General features: G+C 40.6%; 1 protein-coding gene across 2 annotated transcripts in view; it reads right to left on the bottom strand.

Moving 5' to 3' along the window:
• Nucleotides 1-26,604, bottom strand: part of FADS2 (fatty acid desaturase 2) — a 119,688-nt gene that overhangs the window by 11,467 nt on the left and 81,617 nt on the right. For both annotated transcript variants that reach the window (XM_030201183.1, XM_030201184.1), the window contains exons 5-9: nt 24,049-24,174; nt 7,597-7,657; nt 3,314-3,390; nt 2,741-2,838; nt 1,438-1,534 (exon numbers count right to left, since the gene is read on the bottom strand). In XM_030201183.1, coding sequence (XP_030057043.1) covers nt 1,438-1,534; nt 2,741-2,838; nt 3,314-3,390; nt 7,597-7,657; nt 24,049-24,174 — 459 coding nt within the window. The remainder of the gene's footprint in view (nt 1-1,437; nt 1,535-2,740; nt 2,839-3,313; nt 3,391-7,596; nt 7,658-24,048; nt 24,175-26,604) is intronic.

Raw genomic sequence — 26,604 nt, 5'->3', positions numbered from 1 at the left:
TGTCTGGTTAGCGCCTAATGCAAAACCAGCTATTTTTGGGGGTGTTCTGGGACAGAGTCAGCACTTAGCTACTTAAGTGCCAATATTCAGCACGTACCCAGTCAAGGTAACCACACAAATGGGACTGCATAAAAGTCAGTCTTATTTTTATGTGGTTCGCCATAGCTGAATATCACACTTAACCGGCTATGGTTTAGGCAGCTCCGTAAAATCAGAAATTCAATACTGGAGCCTGGTCATGGCCTGGCGCTGATTTTCTGGGCATAATGCCAGTAGCAGTCAGCACAATGCTGAGCACTGTCAGCTGAATATTGACCCCAAAGTTTGTAAATTTCCCTGGTATGCTCATCTTTAAAATATATCATTCAGCCAGAAGCAGTGGTGTTACTAGCTTATTTACCACCTAGGGTAGGTCACCACTGCGCCCCCCCAGTGCGCAACCCCCCCGAAGCACATCACCTGACCTTTCCTCCTAGTAAGGGTGTGCATGGAGCAGGCGCATGACTGTCAGCTCTGCTGGTCCCCTGTCCTGGAACAGGAAGCAGTCAGAGGGGGCAGCGAACTGGCAGATCCGACATCCGCACACCTGTTCTGTGCATTCCCTTGCTGCCTGCACCGGCCACCCACACCGCCCCACCCTTGGTACACTACTAGCCAGGAGCTGTTTTCATCTGATTGGATAAGAAGTCTTCTTATATTGACCATGGAAACCCTTTATATCCCATCCATTCAAGTAAACTGCTCTGCCTGCTTCTCTTCATGAAAATCATATTTAGGAATGGGCTGTCATTTGCAACAACATGGCAAATATCAATGACATATCCCATATCACTGCATGTCATCAACAAACAAAAACAAGTAGAAAAAACACAATATTTTGCGTTTTTCGTTTGCCAATAATAGTGCAAAAAGTGCACATTATTTGCAAGGACACAATCTTTTGGAAACAGTATGCACTCTTTCCTGATGGTGCATCCATGCATGAACCATTGCATGTGGACTACTGCACACTATTTACCTTAACAACATTGGATTAGTGCACACTATTTACCTTAACAACATTGCTCCTGAAATGATAAAATGACCTTGAAAACCCAAATAAAACAAAAATTCCCATAAATGATATGGGAAACAACACAAAATGAAAATTTTACAGCTGCCCACCCCTAGTAGCTTCTGATCGGAGAACAATCAAATCACATGAAGTTGGCCGAATAGGCAAGGTTCTGTCTTCAAAGGACAAGATGGGTGTGACCTCTCTTGTATGGAGGAGCTTCTACCGCAGGTTCTAATCTGAAAGCAACATTATGGCTTATCTCGCAGATTTAAGAGATGATAGGGGCTCCTGGAGTTGGCAACCTTGAACTTGAGCCTGGGAGCTGACAGTTCCAACTCTGAAAGGACATTGAAAGATCCATTTGGAATCCAAGCACTCACCTGACAGCTGAGCCAGTCCCTGTACTTCTCTTTGTCTATTTCCATGGCAATATGGTTCATCTGTGTCACCCACACAAACCAATGCGATTCAAAGAATCTGTCCAAGACATGAAGACAGTAGTGACAAAGGAGCAGAACAAGGCATTCTGGGTAATCCCAGGAACATCCACCTGAACTTTACACCAAGCAGTGGCTTAACTAATGTATTCAAATTCTAGGTTGAATATAATTCTATTAAATAGACATGCTATGAAAAAAAATCTATAATGTGAATTAGCCCAATCACTTTTCAGTGTGTTTTTATGTCATGTCAGGCTCTACTCAGGAAATTCAGTTACATCTGGAAGTACTGTAGGGGGGAATATTTAAAAGTTTTTACATGGTGTTTTTACCCATTTAGAAAGACAAAAAGCACAAAGAGCTTGGGATTGTCAAGAGTCTTTTATTGGTTGCTCCACCATGGGCCATGTTTCAGCAACAAGCGCCTGCATCAGGGGTCAGTAAAAGAAAACTGTCTAAGATAAATATCACATACAGAGCTCACAACTCATATGGTCAATAAACCGAGACTGGTTCAAAATATGTTGTTGCAAACATTAAAAAGATGTGTCATCACAAGATGGTGTTTATTGACCATATGAGTTGCAAGCTCTGTATGTGATATTTATCTTAGATATATAGTGACCCCTGACACAGGCACTTTCCGCCGAAAAACGGCCTGTGTCGAGTCAACCAATGAAAGACTCTTGACTATCCCAAGTTTGAATGGTCTTTGGTGCTTTTTTGTCTTTCTGTTACTGTGTGTGCTTTGACCCTCTCTTCCGCTACTGTGTTTACCCATAGAAAAATGTTGGTTGGAAAATTGCTCCCTTCTGTATGTGTGTAGAAGTACACATGCATATTTTTTCTTGCATAAAAAAGTTGGCAAGATTAGGTTGACGGAGAAAAGTATACCCACTGTGCACGTAACCCACATTTTTATGTGGAAAATTTGCAAGGAGTTTCCTTATGGAAATTTAGCTTGCAGACCTGAGGGTACAAAGTACACACGGAACTACAAGCACAACAGGCTATATCAAAGTTGCTAAGGGTGTCGTTTGAACAGAGAGCATCAGGTAGAACGCTACAGGCGGGAGGATACAGCACACTCTACCCTTCGAGTGAGACATGGTTAAAATAGAAAAGGATGGTCTCAATGGATGGCGATATTGTTGTATGGATGGCGTATTCTTCCAGAATCAGGAATAGTAAGAAAAGAAGTCAAAGAGCAAAGAATCAATGAAAAATTATTAAATACACCTACCTGATAGTATTGAGAAAAACTAAGGATCCTAGGACTCCGTAGAAAGGGACAAATGTATAGAAATAACGTATGTAGTAGGAAAAGGACCAGATAAGATCCTAGAAAAGAGAGTTCTGTGTTACAGAGAATCCTTTTACTCAAATGAAAATAACTCAGAAAGTTCTATTTCTGAACTGTTCAGCATTCTTTTTGCTTTAATGCTACATTTTCTAATGAAAGGTGGCTGCTTTGAACAAGAATATCAGAATGCAGAGGGCCACAGCAGAGGTGTAAGTAGGTGGGTCGCTTTTTTACACGATCTGTGGCATTTAAAATGCTTGCCGGTGCTGTCGGCAGTTTGTTTTCCGCTCCCCCTGTGCCCTCAACCTGGCTACGCTTCTGGGTCACAGATCTAGTACGCATGGAGACCAGAGAAGCTCAAGTTGAAATGAGAAGACAGAAGATACAAGCCATCTACTACTGTCCAAAGCCTCATAAAAGTATTTACATGAATCCACCACCATACATTCCTCTATCCTTACAGTATCTGCAATCTACCCTTCCATGACACCATTTCACCACCCTACTACTTACCACCCAGTCCCTGCGGTCAATCATAGTTTTTATGATCTGGATGGTGAAATAGATTGGGATGAGAAGAGGAGGCCCAACTGCAGGAGAAGAATGAGAGAAAACAGCTGATCAAGGGAAAAACAGAGATCCATATACACATGAGGCAACAGGAGGTGGCAGCCAGGCTATTGCAGAAGCAAGAGGGAGATCTGCTCTGTGAAAGAAAACCTACCTTCTTTTCTTCAATATTTCAAAAGTGCGAACAGTAGAACTCACCTTACAGCTATTAAAAAAGGTGAAATAAATCATTGTTGAATTTTTTGAAGTATCCTCTTCACAATTTCTCTAAGCCCCCTGAAGCTGGTGCAAGGATATTAGGTGCCCTCGGCAAACTTTCAGCATTTTGTCCACCTCAGTTTGTTTTCAACCCCTAGGCCCCCCTCCCTGAGATTTTAACAATTAGCCTCAACAATCACTGATGATCATCCATTCCCAACACTAGCCCCTCCCAGAGAAATCCTGTAACAATGCATGTTAGACATCAGTTAGTATGATTGCTGAGTGCTGTTTATTTTTATGATGTTTTTACTTAGAATGCCTGTGTTTCTCTTTGTGTTATTCCTTCTTTCTTATGATTAATAATGTTTCTTTCTAGTTGTATTTTTTATTAACTGTAAACTGCTTGTTCTACCTGTGGAAAAGCAGTATAGTAAACACAATAAACTATAACCATAACCACATCCTACTTTTCAGTAATCAGCTTTGTTTCATACCTATATTGGGTGGAATTTTAGAGGACAGAATTCCTTGGCTGTCAAGTGAATTGATTTGCACTTTTCTGACCACTGACAGGCCAGTTATGACCCATGAACTGCATAGCTAAAGACTCAAACTTAAAATGTCTGAGTGCTGCATCTTTCTGTACTTTCTGCTGAAAGCTGTGAATTTGAGGTCATGCTGATCTACAGTAAGGAGTGCTCTTCCCCTCCCTGACAGAGTTGGTGCCACTGACTCTACATCACAAGGACACTAAGAATGTATACCCAGTTTGAAAGCGAAGATATGTTGAGGTTACTAGACAAAACAATGATAAGATCTGGGTCTTGGAGGAATTCTGGTGGCAAAATGACGGCTACAATCTCCTGTAAAAGAAACCTTGGACTTGATATAAAATGCTGTGTTCCATAATATTCAGATAGTGTGTTCCATTCTATGTAAACAATGGAGTAAGACACAAATTATCTGAAGTTGCAAGCTGCATAATTTGGGAGAGAATTGATGCCCAATCCATTGTACAAAAAGGTATATAAGTCACGGTTGTATTGTATTTAGGCAGAGGCTGAGATGATCAACAGTGAGTAAATCTTTACAGCGGTGGTCTCTCCCTCTCATAACAAATTGCTATTTGCTAGTGCCTATTTGCTTTGTTATTATCTGGATTGGTAAGGAATAAAGACTTTCTCCTTGGAAGGAACATAGCCTCTGTCTTCTCTGCCACCCCATATCTTGGGGGTGGCTGGTCCACTATATCTTGGGGCGGGTGTAAGGCAGAAACCCTATTGCCCCACTTGTCCAAATGGTATATTTCTTATGGTAAGTAGAAGGATCAGAGAAAGAATTCCCACATATTACAGCCTTCTCTGAGACTCGGTGGTTATCAGAGGGGACCATATAACCACAGACTCCACAGGAAAAAACATAAGGTACGTAGACTTAGTCCCCCAGACATTCAAAGCTATTTAATCAGCCAGAAACGGCCACTGACCAGTTAAATAGTATTTTGATGCCTAACTGGGAATATTCAGAACAAGATAACCAGATATCTGCACTGAATATTTGTGATCAGCACCGAAAAGGTAACCAGCTATATTGCATGATAGCTGGCAATATTCAGCACTAAGTTTAGAAGGCAAATAGGACTACATAAATAGCAGTCCTATCTTTGCCCGCTATTAACTTAACCAGCCAGTGCTGAATATTCTCTTAGCTGGATAAATTTGCCCTGGCCAAACCTCCCCCTCCCCCCCCAGATAGTCAATGTCAGTCATAAGAAGCAGCCTGGCATTGAATATCTGGGGTTAACACTGAGGCCCCCTTTTACTAAGGCGTGCTCATGTTTTTAGCAACCGCTAAAATTGTAGGCGCGCTAAACGTTAGAGACGCCAATGCATTCCTCTGGGCGTCTCTAACATTTAGCATGCCCACAATTTTAGTGCACGCTAAAAATGTGAGCGCAGCTTAGTAAAAGGGGGCCTGACTGCGGCACTTATGCAGGCTGCCTCCTGCCGGCTGAATATCGGCTCTTTTGCATCTAGTTTATAAAGCAACATATGCATCAATAAAATAGGGTCCCTGAAAGCTGCTGCACATATTGCACCTGCTGGGAGCCACCCCAGAAATGTCTACATGAATATATTTTTTGAGTATCTAATTTTATAAAATTACCCGATGACAATTTCCAGAAGTCATTTACCTGAATAAATGGGCTGCCTGAAAATTGCCCACCTTCCCTGTAGGTAAAAGTTTGCGCTGATGGCTCTTTAAGTTTGTGTGGTTGTTCTACAGATTTTTAAAGGAGAAACTGAATTACTCTTTAGAAGATCTATTATCTTCCAGTTCCTAGACAACAATCAAGCTCTCCAAGTGCTAATTCTATTGTAGATGTTTCTTCTCATAGTTTAAATATAGCTCAAATTTTGGAGACATCTACTGAAGAAGTGGTCTCAAGATCTACATTATTAGTGACATTTGTGCTTTTGCAAGATAAAGAGGCTTTATTATGCCTCTTTTTCAGACTCTTGTCCACTTTTTTGGGAGGGAAATTGTCTATTTTTCCTGATATTCCTAAATGGACTCAAATTTGTAGGAGGAAGTTCTTAGCATTTAAGCCTAATGTGGTTTCTTTGGGAGCGAGGTTCCAACTGAGATTTCCCTGTAAATGTTTAGTTTTTTTGGAGCAGAATACTTATGTGTTTTACGAACCTTCCCAGTTACAATTTTTCTTAGAGGGTAGAGGGGCACCACTGTCAACTCCTTTGGCTTCTTAAGACACTATTTGATTATAGGTCAGTCACTCTGCAATTCCTTTGTCGATCTTTCTTTATTTCATCTTCCTCTTATTTATGGGATTGGATTTCCCCCCATAATGCGGTCTATTCTTCTTTGATTACACTTTTTGTTTATGCTAAAATTATTAATTTGATTAATTTACTTATAATCAACTTGATGTGTTTCAAGATTACCTTGATGTATATTTTTGAAAATCAATCAATAAAAAAAAAGTCTGTTTATGGTTGTCAGTATCTATTGTTTTGCTTCACCTGCAGCTGCTTGTTACCACCTCCCAGAAACTGCCTCCATAGGTGACCACCTAGTCTGCCTAATGGATAAGCCAGCCCAGCCTGGATGCAGGCATGTGACATGGAAGTGTATTTTCAAAGCACTTAGACTTACAAAGTTTCACAGTAACCTATGGAACTTTGTAAGTTTAAGTGCTTTGAAAATGTGCCTCACAGTGTCACATGGAATGAGACTGCTTAATAAAGTATATGTGAAGTGCAATTTGATATATCATAGCTTTCCTTTAACAAGAGGGCTAGAGCTGAAGAAGGCATTAAGTACACATGAAGAAGAATGGGGAGACATGTTGAAGCAGAAAAACTCTGGCTGATATTCAAAACTATTTATCCGTCCAGAGTTTAAATAGCGGCTTAGTGCCTAATCGTGGATTTTTAGTGGGAGATAATCAGCTATCTCGGCCGAATATTCACGATTAGTGGCTAGCTGCTAACTGGCTATATTGGGCAACATAGCTAGTTAGGCATGGATATTCAGTGTCAAACCGGCTAAATAACAAGCATATCTTTATCCGCTAAAATGTTAACTGGTTAGCGTTGAATATCGTCATAACTGGTTAACTTTTTAACAGTTAAAAAAACCTGGATATTCAATGATGGTCACCAGAAATGGCCCAGTATTGAATATCCAGGTTTAACAGGTTTAATGCCAGCGGTGGACAGCAAAAGCAGTGCCTGCAACTGGCTGAATATCAGACCCATTATTTTTACCAATTTTAGTAAAATGAACAAGGAAATCAATAAAGGTGTCCAAGACTGGTTGCATTTCATTGCATTTTTTTGATACATGTGAAATGGCAAGCACCTGCATGCTGTGCTTTATTGAGCTATAGCAATGGGTGGTATAGTACTTAAAGCAAGTGGACACAAATATAAAGATTTGGTGAAAGAGAGAGAGAGACCTTTTCGGCATTCCCAAACTGGTAAAGCCTGGTGCTTTGTACTCACTCAGGAAGAAGTACTCATGCTGGTAGTTGTACGGTAAGTACTTCAACTTTTTCTTCCCATACTGTGGAAAACAGAAAAGCAAAAAACTACATCAGTATAGATACTCATAAGCCAGGAACTTATTTTCATTAACTTTGAGGGCTGGCTGGCTGCTGAGTGGAGAAGTTACAGAGAGGTCTTATTTTTTTAACGCCAGGTTTAATCCCCAAAGGGGTTGGATGTACCTCAGGTTGAGTGAGCAGTGCGGCCACAAAGAGTGAAAATATGGAGAGGTGCAAATATTTCTCTCAGCCTACTGTTTCCTCTCATTGGTGAAGGTGCAGTGGAGGAGGAGGGGGGCAGCTATGAGCAAATTATAGTTCTTGTGGTCCTGGTGGCAGATGTTAACCTACTATATTGCACTGGTTCTTAATCTCAGACAGAAGGCCAAGGAGGGACCCTTGTCAGCTCATAGTTCTGAGCCTAGACTTGACTGATCATCAATCTTTTGGATAAGATATCTGTTTTGGGAGTTTATCAGTAGGGGCTGGAATGGGCTGGGTGCTAAAGGTCAGAACTGCATTAGATATCCTAGTACTGGAACACTAGTCTATGTATTATGACCATCTTCCCACTTCACCCGTTCACTGAAGTTTCTAGAAAGTCCACTTTCTCTATTTTTTGGGTCGGCTGCTGTTCTAACTGGGCTCTGATTAGTTACTGAGTTTGGGGGCAATTCTATAAAGTGGTGTCTAAAATAAAGCTGCCCCTTTGCGATGTTCTTAGCATCAGTTCTATAACGTTGTTAAGGCATTCCTAATCTGTTCTAAAATAATAGCACATGCTGCTCTGGTGCATGACAGCTTACAACAGGTCAATTGCAGGCATAAGTTGCCGCTCCTACGTTCACCTTGCAGTGCTCATAACTGATAGTATTACATAGTAACATAGTAAATGACAGCAGATAAAGACCCGTACGGTCCATCCAGTCTGCCCAACAAGATAAACTCATTTTACATAGTATGTGATACTTTATATGTATACCCAAGTTTGATTTGTCCTCGCCTTTCTCAGGGCACAGACCATAGAAGTCTGCCCAGTACTGTTCTTATACTAAATTCTGAAGCTAACGTCGAAGCCCCTTAAAATTTACATTCCAGCCCATCCCTATCTATTCAGTCATGATCAGGGCGTAGACCGTAGAAGTCTGCCCAGCTCCCGTTTTGTTTCCCAATTACCAGTGTCGCCATCCAATCTCCACTAAGATTCCATGGAACCATTCTTTCTAAACAGGATTCCTTTGTGTTTATCCCATGCATGTTTGAATTCCATTACCGTTTTCATCTCCACCACCTCCCACGGGAGAGCATTCCACATATCCACTACCCTGTCCATGAAAAAATACTTCCTGACATTAGTCCTGAGTCTGCCCCCTTCAACCTCAATTCATGTCCTCTAGTTCTACCGCCTTCCCATCTCCAGAAAAGGTTCATTTGCGGATTAATACCTTTCAAATATTTGAGCGTTTGTATCATGTCACCCCTGTTTCTCCTTTCCTCCAAGTATAAGTTGTGTGCATTGCTACGGGAAATGCCTATGACTCCTCCCATGGGTATGTCCCCCTAATACTACTACTACTACTACTACTATTTAGCATTTCTATAGCGCTACAAGGCGTACACAGCGCTGCACAAACATAGAAGAAAGACAGTCCCTGCTCAAAGAGCTTACAATCTAATAGACAAAAAATAAATAAAGTAAGCAAATCAAATCAATTAATGTGAACGGGAAGGAAGAGAGGAGAGTAGGTGGAGGCGAGTGGTTACTGTTGGATTATTTGTAGTAAATAATTAGCAGATTTTAGTACACACAGCTTCAGCTTTAGAAATGTTAATTTCTTTCTTCATCTCTCTCTCATTCACCCCTGAATAATTCACTGCTGAGTCACTTTAAAGTTGAAGTAACAAAACATCTGTTTACTCACAGTTTGTAGTTAGATTATAATCAGACAGGCTTATATATACATATTACTATACATTTGTATTATCAGCTCCTTCCATGTGCTTAGATGGTAATGGATGCTCACACCACCATAGATCCTCTCAGGTTAGGAGAGATCATGAGCTCCATGTGCTCCATGTGCTGCATGTGCTGCATCTAACCCCCACAGGAAGTTGCATAGCTGTGTGACCTCTCTAAGTAATTCACATCAGAGGTCACAGAGTAATCACAGAGAAAAGATTGCTGACAGGCAATGCATGTTAAAATACAATACATTCCAACAAACCCCTTCTCATGCATAACTGTCATGCAATTATTTATTCATACAAAGTCCAAGCTTTATACGCAGATTCACAAAATGTTCTCTGGGTAACGGTTTGGTCATGATGTCAGCTGTCATCTCACTGGTGTGACAATAGTGTAGACTGATGACCCCTTCTTTTGCCAACTCTCGCACGTTGTGGTATTTCGTTGCGATGTGCTTGGTGCGTGACTGAACCTTGTCATTCTGTGACAGTCGGATGCAGCTCTGATTATCTTCCATTATCTGGATTGGTCTCTTTTCAGCTATTCCGAAATCCAGCAAAAGTTTTTCAATCCACATCAGTTCTCCGCACGCTTCCGATACGGCCACATATTCAGCTTCTGTAGAAGACAAACTCACAATACTTTGTTTATGACTGGCCCATGAAATGTGTACATTTCCATACATAAACACATATCCACTTGTGGATTTATAATCAGAATGATCCCCTGCCCAATCTGAATCACAGTAACATATTAGTTTTGGATTACTATTGGCTGAAATCTTTAATTTACAATCAATGGTACCCTTTAAATACCTTACCATCCTTTTAACTGCAGTCCAATCTGATTTGGTAGGTGAGCTGACCCTTCTGCTCAAAATTCCTACTGCATTTGCTATATCAGCCCTGTATGTGGTAGCTAGATATAAAAGCTTACCTATGGCTGATCTATATTGGATGTTATCTGGTAAAGGTTCTCTTACTGTTTCATCCTTCAGAAAATCAGTGATCATGGGAGTGCTTACAACTTGGGCATCTTGCATACCTAAACTTTCAATAAGCTCATTTATTTTCTGCTTCTGGCTTAGAAGATAAGAACCATCATTTTGTTTCTCAATTTCTATACCAAGATAGTATGACACATTACCAAGTTCTTTTATCTCAACATTGTGGTTTAAACACTTTACAATGTCCTTGTACTCTTGCTCACTTTTGCTTGCAATGAGCAGATCATCAACAAAAGCTAAAATGTATGCATATTGTCCATTTCTGCACCTAGTGTACAAGCATTTATCTGCTTCACCTTGCTTAAATCCTAAATTTGTCAATATTTCATGCAATTTTTCATTCCAACATTCTGCACTTTGCTTTAATCCACAAAGACCTTTGTTTAATTTACACACTAGCTGTCTTTGTTTTGTATTTATGAAACCTGTTGGTTGTTCCATGTACAAGTCTTCAGTTATATCTTCATGAAAAAACGCTGTTTTCACATCAATGTGTTTGACTTGCATGCCTTTTGAGACTGCAATGCTCAGAAGTGTTCTGATTGTCGTGTGTTTCACTACAGGTGCAAACACTTCATCAAAATCTTCTCCACATTTTTGAAGATATCCCTTTGCGACTAATCTGGCTTTATACCTTTCCACTTTTCCTTGTGCATTCCTTTTTAACTTGAATACCCATTTGCATCCTATAGCTTTCTTGCCAGGAGGTAATTTTGTAAGAATCCAAGTATTATTTTTATCCAATGCATCAATTTCTTCTTGTGCAGCTTTATGCCATTCAGCAGCTTCTTCTGCTGGCATTTTCTCAATCTCATCCCATGTTAAGGGCTCTTGAGCTTCTGCTGACTTTGTTAGGTAAGACAGTCTTGGGGGTGGAACACCTTTGTTTTCCCTGGATGAGCGTCTGACAACAGGTTGGTCTGACCTTTCCGCATCCTCAAAATCTGAGAGTCCTTCTCCAATTGATTCCCCTTCTCCAACTGTACTGTCTTCTTCAATGATCCTTTCTGTGTCTGCTTCCTCTGCCTGTTCCTCGTTAGATACAGATGAGTTGCTTTCAGACATCTGCCTTGGTATGGCATTTATATACACTGGCATGTCTATTATGGTTCTAGTTTCATATTCTGGATGATAAGGCTCATCTGGGATAATCCAGCCTTTATCAACCCTTTTGTTTTCATCAAAATATGTAACATGTCTTATGCCAACAATGCCAGTTTTCAGATTCAAAATTCTATATCCTTTGTGTCCTGGAGTATAGCCAACTAAAATGCCCCTTTCTGTTGTGGAATCCAGCTTATGCCTTCTTTGCTTTGGTTCATGAGCATATGCTGTACTTCCAAATGTTCTTATGTGTGACAGGTTTGGCTTCCTACCATGCCATGTCTCATGTGGTGTGCGCTCAGCGCCTTTAGTTGGCATTCTGTTTTGTAGGTACACTGCTGTGAGAATGGCTTCCCCCCATAGTCTTTTAGGGAGATTGCTATCTGACAGCATACATCTGGTCATTTCCACAAGTGACCTAAATTTTCTCTCTGCAACAGAATTTTGCTCTGGTGTATAAGCTACTGTTGTGATATGCTGAATGCCTTCTTGTTCTAGAAATGTGCGCATGCTTTGTGAAGTGAACTCACCACCATTGTCGGTCTGAAGAACCTTTGGTTTTCTTTCAAATTTATTTCTCACCATGGCTACGTATTTCTTCAGCATGTCTGTGACTTGACTTTTTTCTTTCAGCAAATAGGCCACACAATATCTAGAGAAATCATCCAAGAATATTAGCACAAATCTGTTATTTCCCAATGATGGGATATTAAACGGTCCACATAAGTCACTGTGTATTAAGTCCAGCACTTTATTACTCCTATTTCCTGTGTATGCAGGAAATGAGGGTCTCACACCCTTTTGAGTAACACAGTCTATGCATTTCTCCATTTTACCAGCATCTGCACTTATCTGAATGCCGGTGGCCAGTTGCTTACTGTAAAGATCCTGGATCACCTTAGAATCACGATGTCCCAGGCGGCGGTGCCAGATTTCCAGACTACATTTACCATCATTCTTCCTTACTTGCGCCATATGTGAGGCTTCACCTGAAATGTTCAGCTTATAAACATCATTATGCATAAAAGCTTCAGCATACACTTCATCATTTTTAGAGATTGTGCACTTACTGTTTTCAAAATGAATCACAAATCCCTTCTTATCTAATGTAGATACACTAAGCATATTGCAAACTGCTTGGGGAATATACAAGACATCACTTACAGGAATTTCTTTAACTTCATTAGACACTTTGCATTTTAAGAATCCAATACCTTTTGCTTGGATCTTAGCAGTCCCTGCGTTTGCAGTTTTAAGAATACCTTCCTCTGGACACATTTCCTGAAAGAAATCTTTACAATTGGTTAAATGGCATGTGCTCCCCGAATCCAAAATCCAAGTACTTTCATTTGAATTATTATTTACCATAGTCAAAGATTTTTCTGCCATTAGAAAGCCCTTGTGTTTATCTTTGTCCTTCATACATTTCCTGGTTTGAAAATTCTTTAGTTCCATTGGCTTAGGTGAGTTAGAGGGAGTGTTTTGTGTTTCCTTACACCATTTAGATACATGTCCCTCCTTTCCACATGAGTAGCAAATCAGCTTGCCCTTGGGTGGAGTTTTCCCATAGCTCCGCCTTCCTCTGTTCTTTGCCAAGAAATTTGTTTCATTTCTCTCTGACTTGCTTTGAGAACACATCTCCTCAGAATCATTTATTATGCATTCCTGCCTTAGTTTTGATGTTGCCTGTTCAAAAGATTGCCCTTCAATGGCCTCATTTACAGACCTAAAAACATCAAACTTCTTTGATAGTGAGGTAAAAAGAAATGCTCTTTTCAATGCATCACACATGGGAATTCCAGAAAGTTCTAACTTTTGAAATGAAGACATAAGATGCATAATGTGATCATTACATTTACTTTTATCCCTTAATTTGGTTTCATTTAACTCTGCCAGCCAAATTGGTTGCTGCTTTGCATATGTAGTTGCATACATAGTTCTCAGTTTATATAAAATGTCCTTTGGTGTATCTTTTCCCTCCACTAATATGGCTTGTTTCTCTGAGAGAGCTTCCAAAAGCATGCACTTCACATAATAGTTTGCATTGTCCCATTCAGCCATATTTTCATCTGTTCTGTCTTGGTCTAAGCATATATTTAATCCTTTTGCTCGAAGGAGACATATGAATCTTAGTTCCCACTGCTGATAATTAAACTCAGTTAATTTAGGCACCTTGAGAGAATAGAACAATGGTGAATTTCTTCCCTCAGCCATTTTCTTAGCCTTCTGTCTGCTGTGTGGGGGGAGAGAGAGACAGACTGAATCTTTCCTTTAAAACTTAAGAGAAAAATGTGGCCTTTTTTTTTTCTGCCTGGTAATATTTCTCTTCTTTTTCAATTCCTGGACCCTGGGCCCATAACCCTTTTGTTGGATTATTTGTAGTAAATAATTAGCAGATTTTAGTACACACAGCTTCAGCTTTAGAAATGTTAATTTCTTTCTTCATCTCTCTCTCATTCACCCCTGAATAATTCACTGCTGAGTCACTTTAAAGTTGAAGTAACAAAACATCTGTTTACTCACAGTTTGTAGTTAGATTATAATCAGACAGGCTTATATATACATATTACTATACATTTGTATTATCAGCTCCTTCCATGTGCTTAGATGGTAATGGATGCTCACACCACCATAGATCCTCTCAGGTTAGGAGAGATCATGAGCTCCATGTGCTCCATGTGCTGCATGTGCTGCATCTAACCCCCACAGGAAGTTGCATAGCTGTGTGACCTCTCTAAGTAATTCACATCAGAGGTCACAGAGTAATCACAGAGAAAAGATTGCTGACAGGCAATGCATGTTAAAATACAATACATTCCAACAGTTACAAGTGGTACTAAGTGCTGGATTTAGTAAATGGTGCTTAAAAATCAGCATTCTATTAAGGGTGTTCCGAGATCAGTGCCCTTTATAGAATAGTGCTCAATTTTGAGCATGAGGATTTACACCAACTGAAACCAGGTGAAAATCCCAGTGCACAAGCTGGACTCAGATCTGCACTATTCTATAACACTGCATGCATCTTAAAGGAACGCCCATGACCTGTCCATGTCCGAGCAATCATTACGCCCCCTTTGCAGGTTCGCATGGAAACACTTAGGCACTATTCTATAAATGGACACGTATGTATGTTTTTGTGCAGATCTGCCATTTCTGCTCCGTTTTGGCTCCTTGCCAAAAGTTCAGCATGGGAGTAGCACCTAATGTTAGGCACCATATAAAGAATTCCCCTGTAAATGATTTAGGGACACATTTTATAGGATAATACCTTGCTAGATCCTACCTATTATGTTACCCTCTCTCTATCCTATCAATATTGTAGTTCTGTCCCTTCTGCCCTTGCAGTCATGTCCTGTCTCCCCCTTCCCCTCCCATCTAATTTTCAGATTGTAAGCCACCTAGATATTGCTCGATGAGTAGGATAGAAAACCCAGAATAAACTTGAAACGTGACGTCATTTATGTGTATGTTGTTGAATAAAAGCATAAAAAAATGGAAGTGGAAGGCTCCATGATTAGAACAAGCTGTGTTAACACTAAAACCTCCTGAGGCATGAGAGAGAATGTGACGGACATTAAACATCAGCCAAAGGCACGGCTCCAGAAAGTCTGTGGGAAAGAAGGGGGAGCAATAAGGTGAAACAGATGCAGCATGTTCTGCACATGATTAACAGCTTTGTAGTATTCAGAGACTTGCACAGGAATGTTGTATAAGAATTAGTCAGATGCCAGGGAAAAATGCTATATAAGACCAACGGGAAATCTGTATATTAAGCATTCTGACTGCTTTGTCTGTACAGATATGCTTCCTGAATACCCCATTGATGGTATACAGTAAAATTGTAAACTAAAAAGTGAATAAACTTTTTATATTGAATATGAAATTCGTCTAGCCTTTTCTTCAAAGTGGCGACCGCGGCAGGACATATGCCGCGCATGGAAAGAAAGGGCAAGACGAATGACAAATTAAGTGTTTGTTGTTAATGAAAGTTTTACAGGATTTTGAGAGCAAGCGTTGTCTAGCCTTGATTTCTGTGCACCACTGATTTGGGAGTGATCAACCTACTGACGTGGACATACAGGTGACGACTCCTGGGCTTGCTAAAGAGAAATAAGAAGACGCGTGAGTAAGCTTACACTGTGGTCTTATTACCGGTATATTTGTTTAGCTTTGTGGTTTTCTTTTTTGTATATTTTCTTTGTTTAAGTGCATTAGTATATTTTTGTAGGTTGTGGTTATATCTGAGAAATTGTAATAGTCAGAATAAAATGGAAGGGAAAGGGGCAGATAAGAAAGAAAAGCCCCCTGTATATACTTTGTATTTAGATTTAGATAGTTCAAAAAAATGCACCCCTTTGCAGCATGTCATAGAATTATTCCCGTTAGACAAAAAACAGATTGAAAAAACACATGAGAAATGGGTCAAATATGATGCAAAAGATTCTTTTTTGAGCTGGTCTCAGTATGGATCGTTTGATCATCCAAAATTATTATCTCTCCTGAGATACATACAAGAAAATAAAAAGAAGCAGAAAAGTTTAGAGAAGCATCTTACAATTTGGAATTTATTTTCTGTAGCAGCAGATCTTTTTCATGCTGATGTAGATAGGATACAACAAGAAGCAGAAATGTATAAAAGAAATAATCCCCCGTCGTATGAATCTAGCAGGGACACGTTGTGCCCCCTAAGGGCGACTGATAAAATGAAGGAATCAAAGCCAAAGCGCCCTGTGCCATGCGCTGGGTATTCGGCTCTTGATGACCCCCCCAGTGATTCAGAAAGTGAAAAGGGAGGGGATAATGAGGTCAGTGATGTAGGGACTAAGGAACAAAAAAAGGAGGAAAAACGGGTGAGACAGAAAGAAAAAGGAAAATCTAGTGCAGAATCAGGCACTTACCCTGATTTGAAAACGTTAATTACATCAGAGCAATATGACCTAGCCACACAATTTGCGGTTGAGGGACGGCTTCGGCTATGTACCGAGCCACCCCCTGAACCTTTCCTTAAAATGGATCCTCAGACACCCACGTCTAAAATCAGGGAAACACCACCCAAATTGACACCTAGACCGTCAAAGGCAATTTTTAAGGAAACCCATGTAGCTGCAGAACTTGTGAGATTGGATAAAACTAAATATGGGGAAGAATGGTGGGGAGTTATTAAGAACCTGTTGGAAGTTAAAAACCTCCTTTTCCCCTGTGATAAGGGAGGACCTACCTCACATGAGGACGTACAGAATTTGGCAAAAGTAATAAATAAATATTGCCCCAAGGCGGGAAGCCTGGACTTTATTAAAGCAGGGCTGGAGTACTGGGACAATTGGTTTTACAAAATAAAACAGGCTGAAGAAGAGGTGGAAGAGGAAGGTAAACAGGAGATTTGTGGCGCTTTAGATAGTAGTGCTTTACACATGCCAGTTATGACGCGCTTAGACGCAGCTGGCAATCGAGTACGCCATTACAAGCCATACACTCCCGTAGATGTTACAACTTTAGTTGCAAAAATTCCCAGTATAGTGAAAGGAGCTCGTATGTGGTTAGATGGGATAGAACAGGCAACTGCAGGGACTCAATTGACTATTGGAGATTTTAAAGCCCTGTGTGCGGCGTCAGGTATTAGTATATCTCAACTGGCAGTGCAGTGTGGATATCAGCGCCTGCCGTCACATAAGGTGGATGGGGATGTATATGTAGGGAATATTAAGGCTGCTCTTTCTGCAGCCCTGCATGTGATGTATCCAACCCCGATTGATTTTTCAGCCATAACGGCAAATAAATGGGACCCTAAAACTGATTTTTCGGCGCATTTGACAAAATGTATAAATTTGTATAAGGCTCAAACAGGGCAAGATGCGGATGTGGACCATAATGTAGCAGTATTTTTACACCTATTCATGTCCACACTGCCTGATAATATGCATAAGAATTTAGATGCTGTCATTGCCCTGTCCTCAAAGCCGTGGCCAGAAATACGGGAGACGTTGATGCATTTTAGTAATGTGCATCGTAAAATGATAGAGACCCCACAGAAAGAACATGCTAAATTAACTTCTAAGTTAATGACTATGCAGTTAAAGGATTTGGAAAGCAAGGAACAGGATAGAAACAAAAAACAAGAAACAATTGTGACGCCCTCTGCTCCACCTCCACAGGTCATTTACTATGTACAACCGGGATATAGCCGGCCGTACCACCAAGGGGACGAGGCATGGTTAGAGGAAGGGGTAGAGGTCGAGGGATGCAAGGATCAGGACCATCACCTAATAGAAGGGCACATGTACAATGTTGGGGATGTCAGCAATATGGTCACTATGCTTCAGAATGTTATCAGAATACAGGAATGCCCCAAGTACAAATGCAGACGCAGCAAGGATTGATGCCCCAAGTAGTAGGGATACCTGTGAGTGCCCCGCAGACTGCAATACAGCAGCCGGCGACGCAATCACAGGGACCAGGAGTGGCAGTACAGGGACTGGGCACTGTGAATGCCTTTCCAACTTGGTAGAATACTCCAGACCAGTGCTATTGACTGGAAGCGGACCCGTGTCAGGAAGAGGGAATGATTTTCAGGTTAGACACAAGGGAGCCCTTTATTAAATTGACAATTGGAAAATATGGAACTCCTGTGAGATTTCTGATAGATACAGGGGCGAGTACCTCTGTGTTATGTGCAAAACCACAGGGAGTTAAGCTTTCAAATCAGTATAGAACAACAGTGGGATTTACGGGGATAGAACAAAGAAAAAGGCTAACGGAACCGACTCTGGTGCGACTGGAATGCCAACCGCACGGTTCAAGGGAGGTTGTGGTACCCTTCTTAGTGGCACCTGATTGCCCAGTAAATTTGTGTGGTAGAGACTTGTTGTCTCGATTAGGACTGTGTTTAGATTTTGGAGATAAAGAAATACCAAGTTTGCTCACCATGGTCCAACAGTTGAATAATGAAAATAAAGTAAGGGTTATGGAAGAATTACCGCAACATATTTGGAGTACAAGTGATTCACCATATGGACTAGCCGTAAATGCAAAACCCCATAAGATAGAATTAATAGAAGGGGCACAGGGGCCGAAGCAAGACCCTTACCCCATACGACCTAAATTAGTATCCAAAACCCTGGAACACATTGGTAAATTATTGAAATGTGGTATTATTGAACCTTCAGTATCCCCGTACAATACCCCATTGTTTCCGGTCCCGAAAGGGGAAAACAATGTAAGGATAGTACATGATTTAAGAGAGCTAAATGAGGTTACAAAAAATCAATTTCCAATTTGTGCGAACCCCGCTACTCTTTTGCATACCCAGAATATATATGCGCACAACACTGTCATTGATTTGTCTAATGCATTCTTTTCAATACCTCTTCATCTAGAGTCTAGGGATTTGACGTCATTTATAGTACAGAATGAGGCATACCGGTGGACTAGGATGCCGCAAGGCTTTACTGATAGTCCATCGGTATTCTCAAAACAACTAATGATGGATTTAAAGGATTTCAGGAGTCAATTGCCTGACACGGTGTTATTGTTTGTCTATGTAGATGATATTCTACTGTCTGCTGAGACTGAAGCAGAATGCCTAGAATGGACTAGAAAATTATTTTTGTTATTAGGAGAGTTAGGATATAAATGTAATAAGGAGAAATGTGTTGTAGCTCAGTCTACTGTCACCTTTTTAGGACAAAATGTTTCAGCAGAACATAAGGTCATTATACCGGAAGTTATATCTATTTTAAATGAAACCCCGGTACCGCAAACAGTTACCCAGTTACGTGCTGTTTTGGGAATGTTAAATTACTGCAGACAATGGATACCAAATTATACACAAAAAGTAATTAGACTTTATAAACATTTGAAACTGCCCGCAGCCACACCAAAGAATACTCTGATTGTGTTGGAAGAGCAGGATAAGATAGTACTGGCTAAGATTGTGAGGGATTTGTTATCCCCAGGACCCTTAGCAGTAATAGATATCCAATCACCTGTGCATTTGTGGGTAAAAGACATGGGAAACAGTTGGGCAGCCATGATTAATCAAAATAATGAAGTAAATACACCAGTAGCTTTTTTGTCAGGCTCTTTTAATCATGTGGAAAAGGGAATGAAAGAAATACCAAAGTTATTGACAGCTATTGTGGCTGCGGTAGGCAAATGGAGGGCACAAATGCCTTTTGTGCCTATTGTAATACATACCAACCACATGATTAAAACACTGTTGAGCCCTAGCCAGACGGCATTGACAGCCACTAGATTTGGAAAATATCAAGCAGTACTTTTAGGACAAGATATAAGAATAATACCATTAACTAAAGAACAGAGAAATAAGATAGATCTGCTTTTTCCTGTCGATCAAGAGAGTGAGATCGATACTATAAAAATCCCTACATTTCACTGTCTTACTTTTGAACCCTTATCTGATGGGTTGATATGGTTTACAGATGGAGCTTGTGAAAGGACTGTTGCAGGCTTTGCCTGCGTGCAGGTGGATGAGAATCTAACAAAGATAACACAAGTACAATATAAAACCCCTCCTGACCATACTGCACAGCATGCTGAACTTTTGGCCGTTATTACGGCCTTACAACAAACTGATATGACTCAAAATGTCACCATATATACTGATAGTGGTTACGTTGCAAGTTCACTACAGTATCATATATTAAAATGGCAGCGTAGGGGGATGATAACCAGTGCAGGTAAAAATCTACAACATTACACATATTGGAATTTGCTGTTTGAAATTTTGGCAAGAAGGGAACGAGAAGGTAGAAAAACGGCAGTTGTGTGGACCCCGGCCCACACTGAAAGGCCAACCTTTGAGGCACTAGGTAATGCAATGGCTGATGCAGCAGCAATGGAGGTGGTTAAGCAAAGTGAAAAGATTTTGTATAATACTAGACAGACACAGGAAGGGCCACTTACGAATGTAGATAAGATTGAAATGTGGCAGCCAGAGGAACAGGAAAGTGAAAAATGGTTGAAGAAAGGATGTATGCAATTGGGAAGTGAATGGTTTAATACAGAAGAAGGATTGCCTTGCATGCCAATGAGTCAGGTAATTAAGGTGTTGACTGAATGGCATGCAACCATGCATTGGAATAAGGAAACAATGAAACAACAATTTGAGCAAAGATTTTGGACTTTGAAAATTGATAACTTGATTCAACAGGTTGTGCAGAATTGCATGGTATGTAATATTAACATACCTAAAAGAGGTCCTAAAATATCGCCTGGGACACTTCCAATACCAGAAGGCCCAGCTAAGGAATGGTACATTGATTTCACTGATATGATTGTTCCAGTGCAGGGAAAAAGATATTTGTTAGTTTGGGTGGATGCTTTCTCAAGGTGGATAGAAGCATTTCCATGTAAAAGGGAGACAGCACATGAGGTGGTACAATGCCTGGTAACTCACATTATGCCAAGACATGGGTGTCCGTCTAGAATAATTTCTGATAACGGGACACATTTCAATAACAGTGTTTTGAAAGAAATGGAAACGATTATGGGTTTAACACACAGGAAAGTATCAGTGTATCGCCCCACCTCCAATGGTTTGGTGGAGCGCTACAATGGCATTTTAAAAACAAAGTTGAGAGTTTTACTAAAATCTCTCAATAAAGCAATGGTGGGAAAATTATATACATGGCTTGATGTATTGCCATTAGCATTAATGACGATACGGGCCCAACCCAATGGGCGTACAAAATTGTCCCCATTCCAGATACAAATGGGGCGTCAATTTTTTCCCATGCAAACTGTAAATGTGAAAAACACTACGCAGTATTGGCAAAAATTACAACCAATGCTAAATTTGACCAGTGACATGATTCGTACCAATGTGTCACATCAGGTAGGGAATAATGATGTTTGTGCTTTTAAAGTAGGTGATTTAGTACTAAGAAAGAACTTTACACATAAAACGTGGAAGGATCCTGTGTATGTAGGGCCTTTTGCTATCACGGCCTTTACTCAGACCGCTGCCCGTCTGGAAGGTCATACTTCTTGGATACATTTATCAGATATTCGACGAATTAATAATATTGAAGTGGACAAAGAATAAACAAACATCATGTCCCTAAACATGATGGTACTGGGATGTTGTTGCTTGTTAATTTTCTCAGCGGAGTGGACAATGAACACATATGAGAATAAACTTGTTACAGCGGCCAAGATGTTAAATTTGACTGATTGTATTATATGCGCACACAGAATGACATCATCCTTGTCCTTGCCAGCTATGATGTTTGGGACTACAATGATAAAATTGGGTGGCCACCATGTCTGTTATCCCAATAATACCTGTGTAAAGGATGGTGGAAACCTTCATTGGACAAATGAGACTATTTATAAGCAAGCCTTGCTTATGGACAAGTACCCACAGACATCATGTTGGTGTCTGATTAATAGTATGACAACTGGAAACATCCCCGATAAAGTGCAATTACACGCACAATGTTGTAACAGGTAATTGGTCTATAGGAGGAAGTACAGTGATTATAAATGTCACAGCCACCAAAGAAAAGTGTGGCAATAAAACAAGCTGTAATAAGACTTTAACTTAATGGTATGTAACAACTAATTCAATGAATGTTAACACCTTGGAATATGCTTTTAATTTGTGTAATTTTTAATGCCACATCAGTTAATGCAATTAGGCATTATCCTTATAATTGTTCTTATATGAAAAGTAAGAATGACAGTGTACTTCCCTTTGATGAAGCTCACTGTCTGTATTCAAATCTCACCTCGCTGAATATATTGCGGCTAGAAGATTATCTGTGGTGTGATTATAAGTTATATAGGTCATTACCAAAGAAATATAAATTTTGTACTCTAGTACAATTGAATAATGCTGTGTACCATGTGTATTAGCATGTTTTCAAAAGATGTGCCAGGGCTTTTAAAATGACAATGGTAACTGAAATCAAGAATGAATAGAACTTTAATATGTCAGCCAAAAATATTGAAAAAGCGTGCAGAAACTGAATGCCACAAACAAGGGGGAGGAGATTTAGAAGGGAGGTAAGGAAACAGACTGGAGCTGAAACAGATGTATGAGTCCTGGAACACCAGGCCTCAAGGGAGGATTTGTTGAATAAAAGCATAAAAAAATGGAAGTGGAAGGCTCCATGATTAGAACAAGCTGTGTTAACACTAAAACCTCCTGAGGCATGAGAAAGAATGTGACGGACATTAAACATCAGCCAAAGGCACGGCTCCAGAAAATCTGTGGGAAAGAAGGGAGAGCAATAAGGAGAAACAGATGCAGCATGTTCTGCACATGATTAACAGCTTTGTAGTATTCAGAGACTTGCACAGGAATGTTGTATAAGAATTAGTCAGATGCCAGGGAAAAATGCTATATAAGACCAACGGGAAATCTGTATATTAAGCATTCTGACTGCTTTGTCTGTACAGATATGCTTCCTGAATACCCCATTGATGGTATACAGTAAAATTGTAAACTAAAAAGTGAATAAACTTTTTATATTGAATATGAAATTCGTCTAGCCTTTTCTTCAATGTATAATAAGAAGAGCGACCAAAATGATAAAGGGGATAGAACTCCTCCCATATGAGGAAAGGCTAAAGAGGTTAGGACTCTTCAGCTTGGAAAAGACACAGATGAGGGGAGATATGATTGAGGACTACAAAATCCTGAGTGGTGTAGAACAAGTAGAAGTGAATCGATTTTTTACTCTTTCAAAAGTACAAAGACTAGGGGACACTCAATGAAGTTACATGGAAATACTTTTAAAACAAATAGAAGGAAATATTTTTTCACTCAATGAATAGTTAAGCTCTGGAACTCTTTGCCGGAAGATGTAGTAACAGTGGTTAGCGTATCTGGGTTTTTTAAAGGTTTGGACAAGTTCCTAGAGGAAAAGTCCATAGTTTGGTATTGAAATGGACATGGGGTAGCCACTGATTGCCCTGGGATTGGTAGCATGGAATGTTGTTGACCCAATATGACTATTCTTATGTTCTTATTCTAGAAAGTTGTACCATGCAATTGCATCTAAATATGGACACCATTTATAGAACTACCTGTTTTCATCTTGCGGAGTGGAGGAGTAGCCTAGTGGTTAGTGCAGTGGACTTTGATCCTGGGGAACTGAGTTCAATTCCTACTGCAGCTTCTTGTGACTCTGGGCAAGCCACTTAACCCTTCATTGCCCCTGCTACAAAATAAGTACCTGAATATATGTAAACCACTTTGAATGTAGTTGCAAAAACCTCAGAAAGGCAGTATATCAAGTCCCATTTCCCCTTTATCTCTTGTAAGTGAAATGAATCTAAAACAAATTGTTTTATATTGATATACATCATACCTCTATAGGCTGAGTATCCCCAAGAACAAACACATGCAGCATGTTGACATCTGGATCCTTCCGGAATATATTGGGTTTAGCATGATGCTGAAAATGCCGGTGGTTCCACCAGTTAGCTGAGGCACCCTCAGAGAAAAAAAGCCAGAAAAAGTTCAGGTTTAAATTCATAGAATAGCGTTTGATCTATTTAGTGGTGATAATAAAACCATAATGGAAAATGACAAATATGAATGGTGTATCGGTGGATGTGGTGTAGACCAGTACTTGAACACATTCTAGGCATGCTTGGGTAGTGCTACAGAAAAGTTTGAGAGTTAAGGTAAAACAGGTGGTTATGGTGGTAGAGGGGGGTAGCATTGCTGGATTGAATATGACAGCTTATCTGCTTATCTACCCAAAGTGGAAGAATCAGAATTGGGTAGCCTGGATGGTCCTCTGCCTCCAATTCCTATGTTACTATGGAATGTGAAAAAAGATGGATGATTGACCTGCACTTCGCTTCCCGCTCTCATCCACTTCTTTCTCCCCCCTCCCCCACTTACAAAAGCATGAGGGCAGCAGCAGTTAGCACAGGATCCTGTGAGTCAGTGTATATTCACAGACCTCAGTACCCTGTATACAGGAGGAGGGGGCAGGGCCTGTGAACACTCACTGACTCACAGATGCCATGCTGACTGCCACTACTGACCACCTGTCACAGGGGAGGTCTAGAGAATACCAGAGCAGCCTTGTCTCTGTGTCCTCATCCAGTGGAAATCCACTGAAGATGTGACCCTCATTTCGGGTCCTGACTCACAGTTGGGAACCACCGATTTTTTGCAGTTGATTTATTTGAAAGACACCAAAGACAGTTGTGTTTCTCATTTTCATTTTATTCCTGGATTTCTCATCATTTTTCTTAAAATATATTTTATTCTTTCATCTTTTTCCTTTAAAAAAAATTGAATGAATGGTGTGTGCATTTTATTATGATGATATCCCCTGGGTTTAAAAAAAATCTCTAATGCATATGATCTGTTCTGTTTTAACTTTATTTATTTGGATTTATTACTGTACAGCACTGCGATCCTAACAGGCTGAAAAGTATATCAAATTTTAAAAAAATTGAACTAAAACAGAAACATAGCATGTTCCAGTGTGATAGTTGTATAGGGCATCAATAAGGAGTAGTAGATCCATTTTCTAATCTCTTTCAGCTGTAATAGTGGAAATGACTGGGTAAGAGGAACCATAAACCACAGTATCTGAGCTGGAATAAATTATTACATTCTGACTGACAACTGAGCTAAAATTTTTCTTTTCTCAATCACTGCCTTTCATATGTAACCTCACTTCTACACTACATTGAACAAGGGGACACATTGCGGTATGCTGAGCTATTATCAGGCTCATTTTCAAAGAGAAGGACACCCATCTTTTGACACAAATCGGAAGATGGGCGTCCTTCTCACAGGGTCGCCCAAATCGGTATAAGCGAAAGCTGATTTTGAGCGTCCCCAACTGCCTTCTATCGCGGGGACAAACAAAGTTCACGGGGGGCGTGTCAGAGGTGTAGCGAAGGCGGGACTTGGGCGTGCCTAACACATGGACGTCCTCGACCCATAATGGAAAAAAAGGGCGTCCCTGACGAGCACTTGGACGACTTTACCTGGTCCTGTTTATTTTACGACCAAGGCACAAAAAGGTGGCCGAAATGACCAGATGACCACTGGAGAGAATCGGGGATGACCTCCCCTTACTCCCCCAGTGGTCACTAACCCCCTCCCACCCTCAAAAAACATCTTTCAAAATATTTTTTGCCAGCCTCTATGCCAGCCTCAAATGTCATAGTCAGGTCCATCACAGAAGTATGCAGGTCCCTGGAGCAGTTTTAGTGGGTGCAGTGCACTTCAGGCAGGCGGACTCAGGCCCATCCCCCCTACCTGATACACTTGTGGTGGTAAATGTGAGCCCTCCAAAACACACCACAAACCCACTGTACCCACATCTAGGTGCCCCCTTCACCCGTAAGGGCTATGGTAATGGTGAACAGTTGTGGGTAGTGGGTTTTGGGGGGATTTGGGGGGGGCTCAGCACACAAGGTAAGGGAGCTATGTACCTGGGAGCAATTTATGAAGTCCACTGCAGTGCCCCCTAGGGTGCCCTGGCATGTCAGGGGAACCAGTGCACTACGAATGCTGGCTCCTCCCACGACCAAAGGGCTTGCATTTGGTCGTTTCTGAGAAGGGTGTCCTTGGTTTCCATTATCGCCGAAAATCAGAAACGACCAAGTCTAGGGACAACCATCTCTAAGGACGACCTAAATTTCAGGATTTGGGCATCCCCGACCATATTATCGAAACGAAAGATGGACATCCATCTTGTTTGGATAATACGGGTTTCCCCGCCCCTCCACCGGGATGTTTTGCGAGGATGTCCTCAGCAAAACTTGAGTGTCCCTTTCGATTATGCCCCTCTATATAACTCATGGGCATATGAGATGTCTTTAGACTAAGAACACTCTTGTATGGGTTTGGAGTAAAGAAAACTCCATACTAGACTGTGTAGTTCCAAACT

The sequence above is a fragment of the Microcaecilia unicolor genome, chromosome 4 (genome assembly GCF_901765095.1).
Source record: "Microcaecilia unicolor chromosome 4, aMicUni1.1, whole genome shotgun sequence".
Lineage (NCBI taxonomy): Eukaryota > Metazoa > Chordata > Amphibia > Gymnophiona > Siphonopidae > Microcaecilia > Microcaecilia unicolor.
The sequence above is the reverse complement of the archived record's forward strand: the minus strand, read 5'-3'. Positions and strand labels throughout refer to the sequence as shown.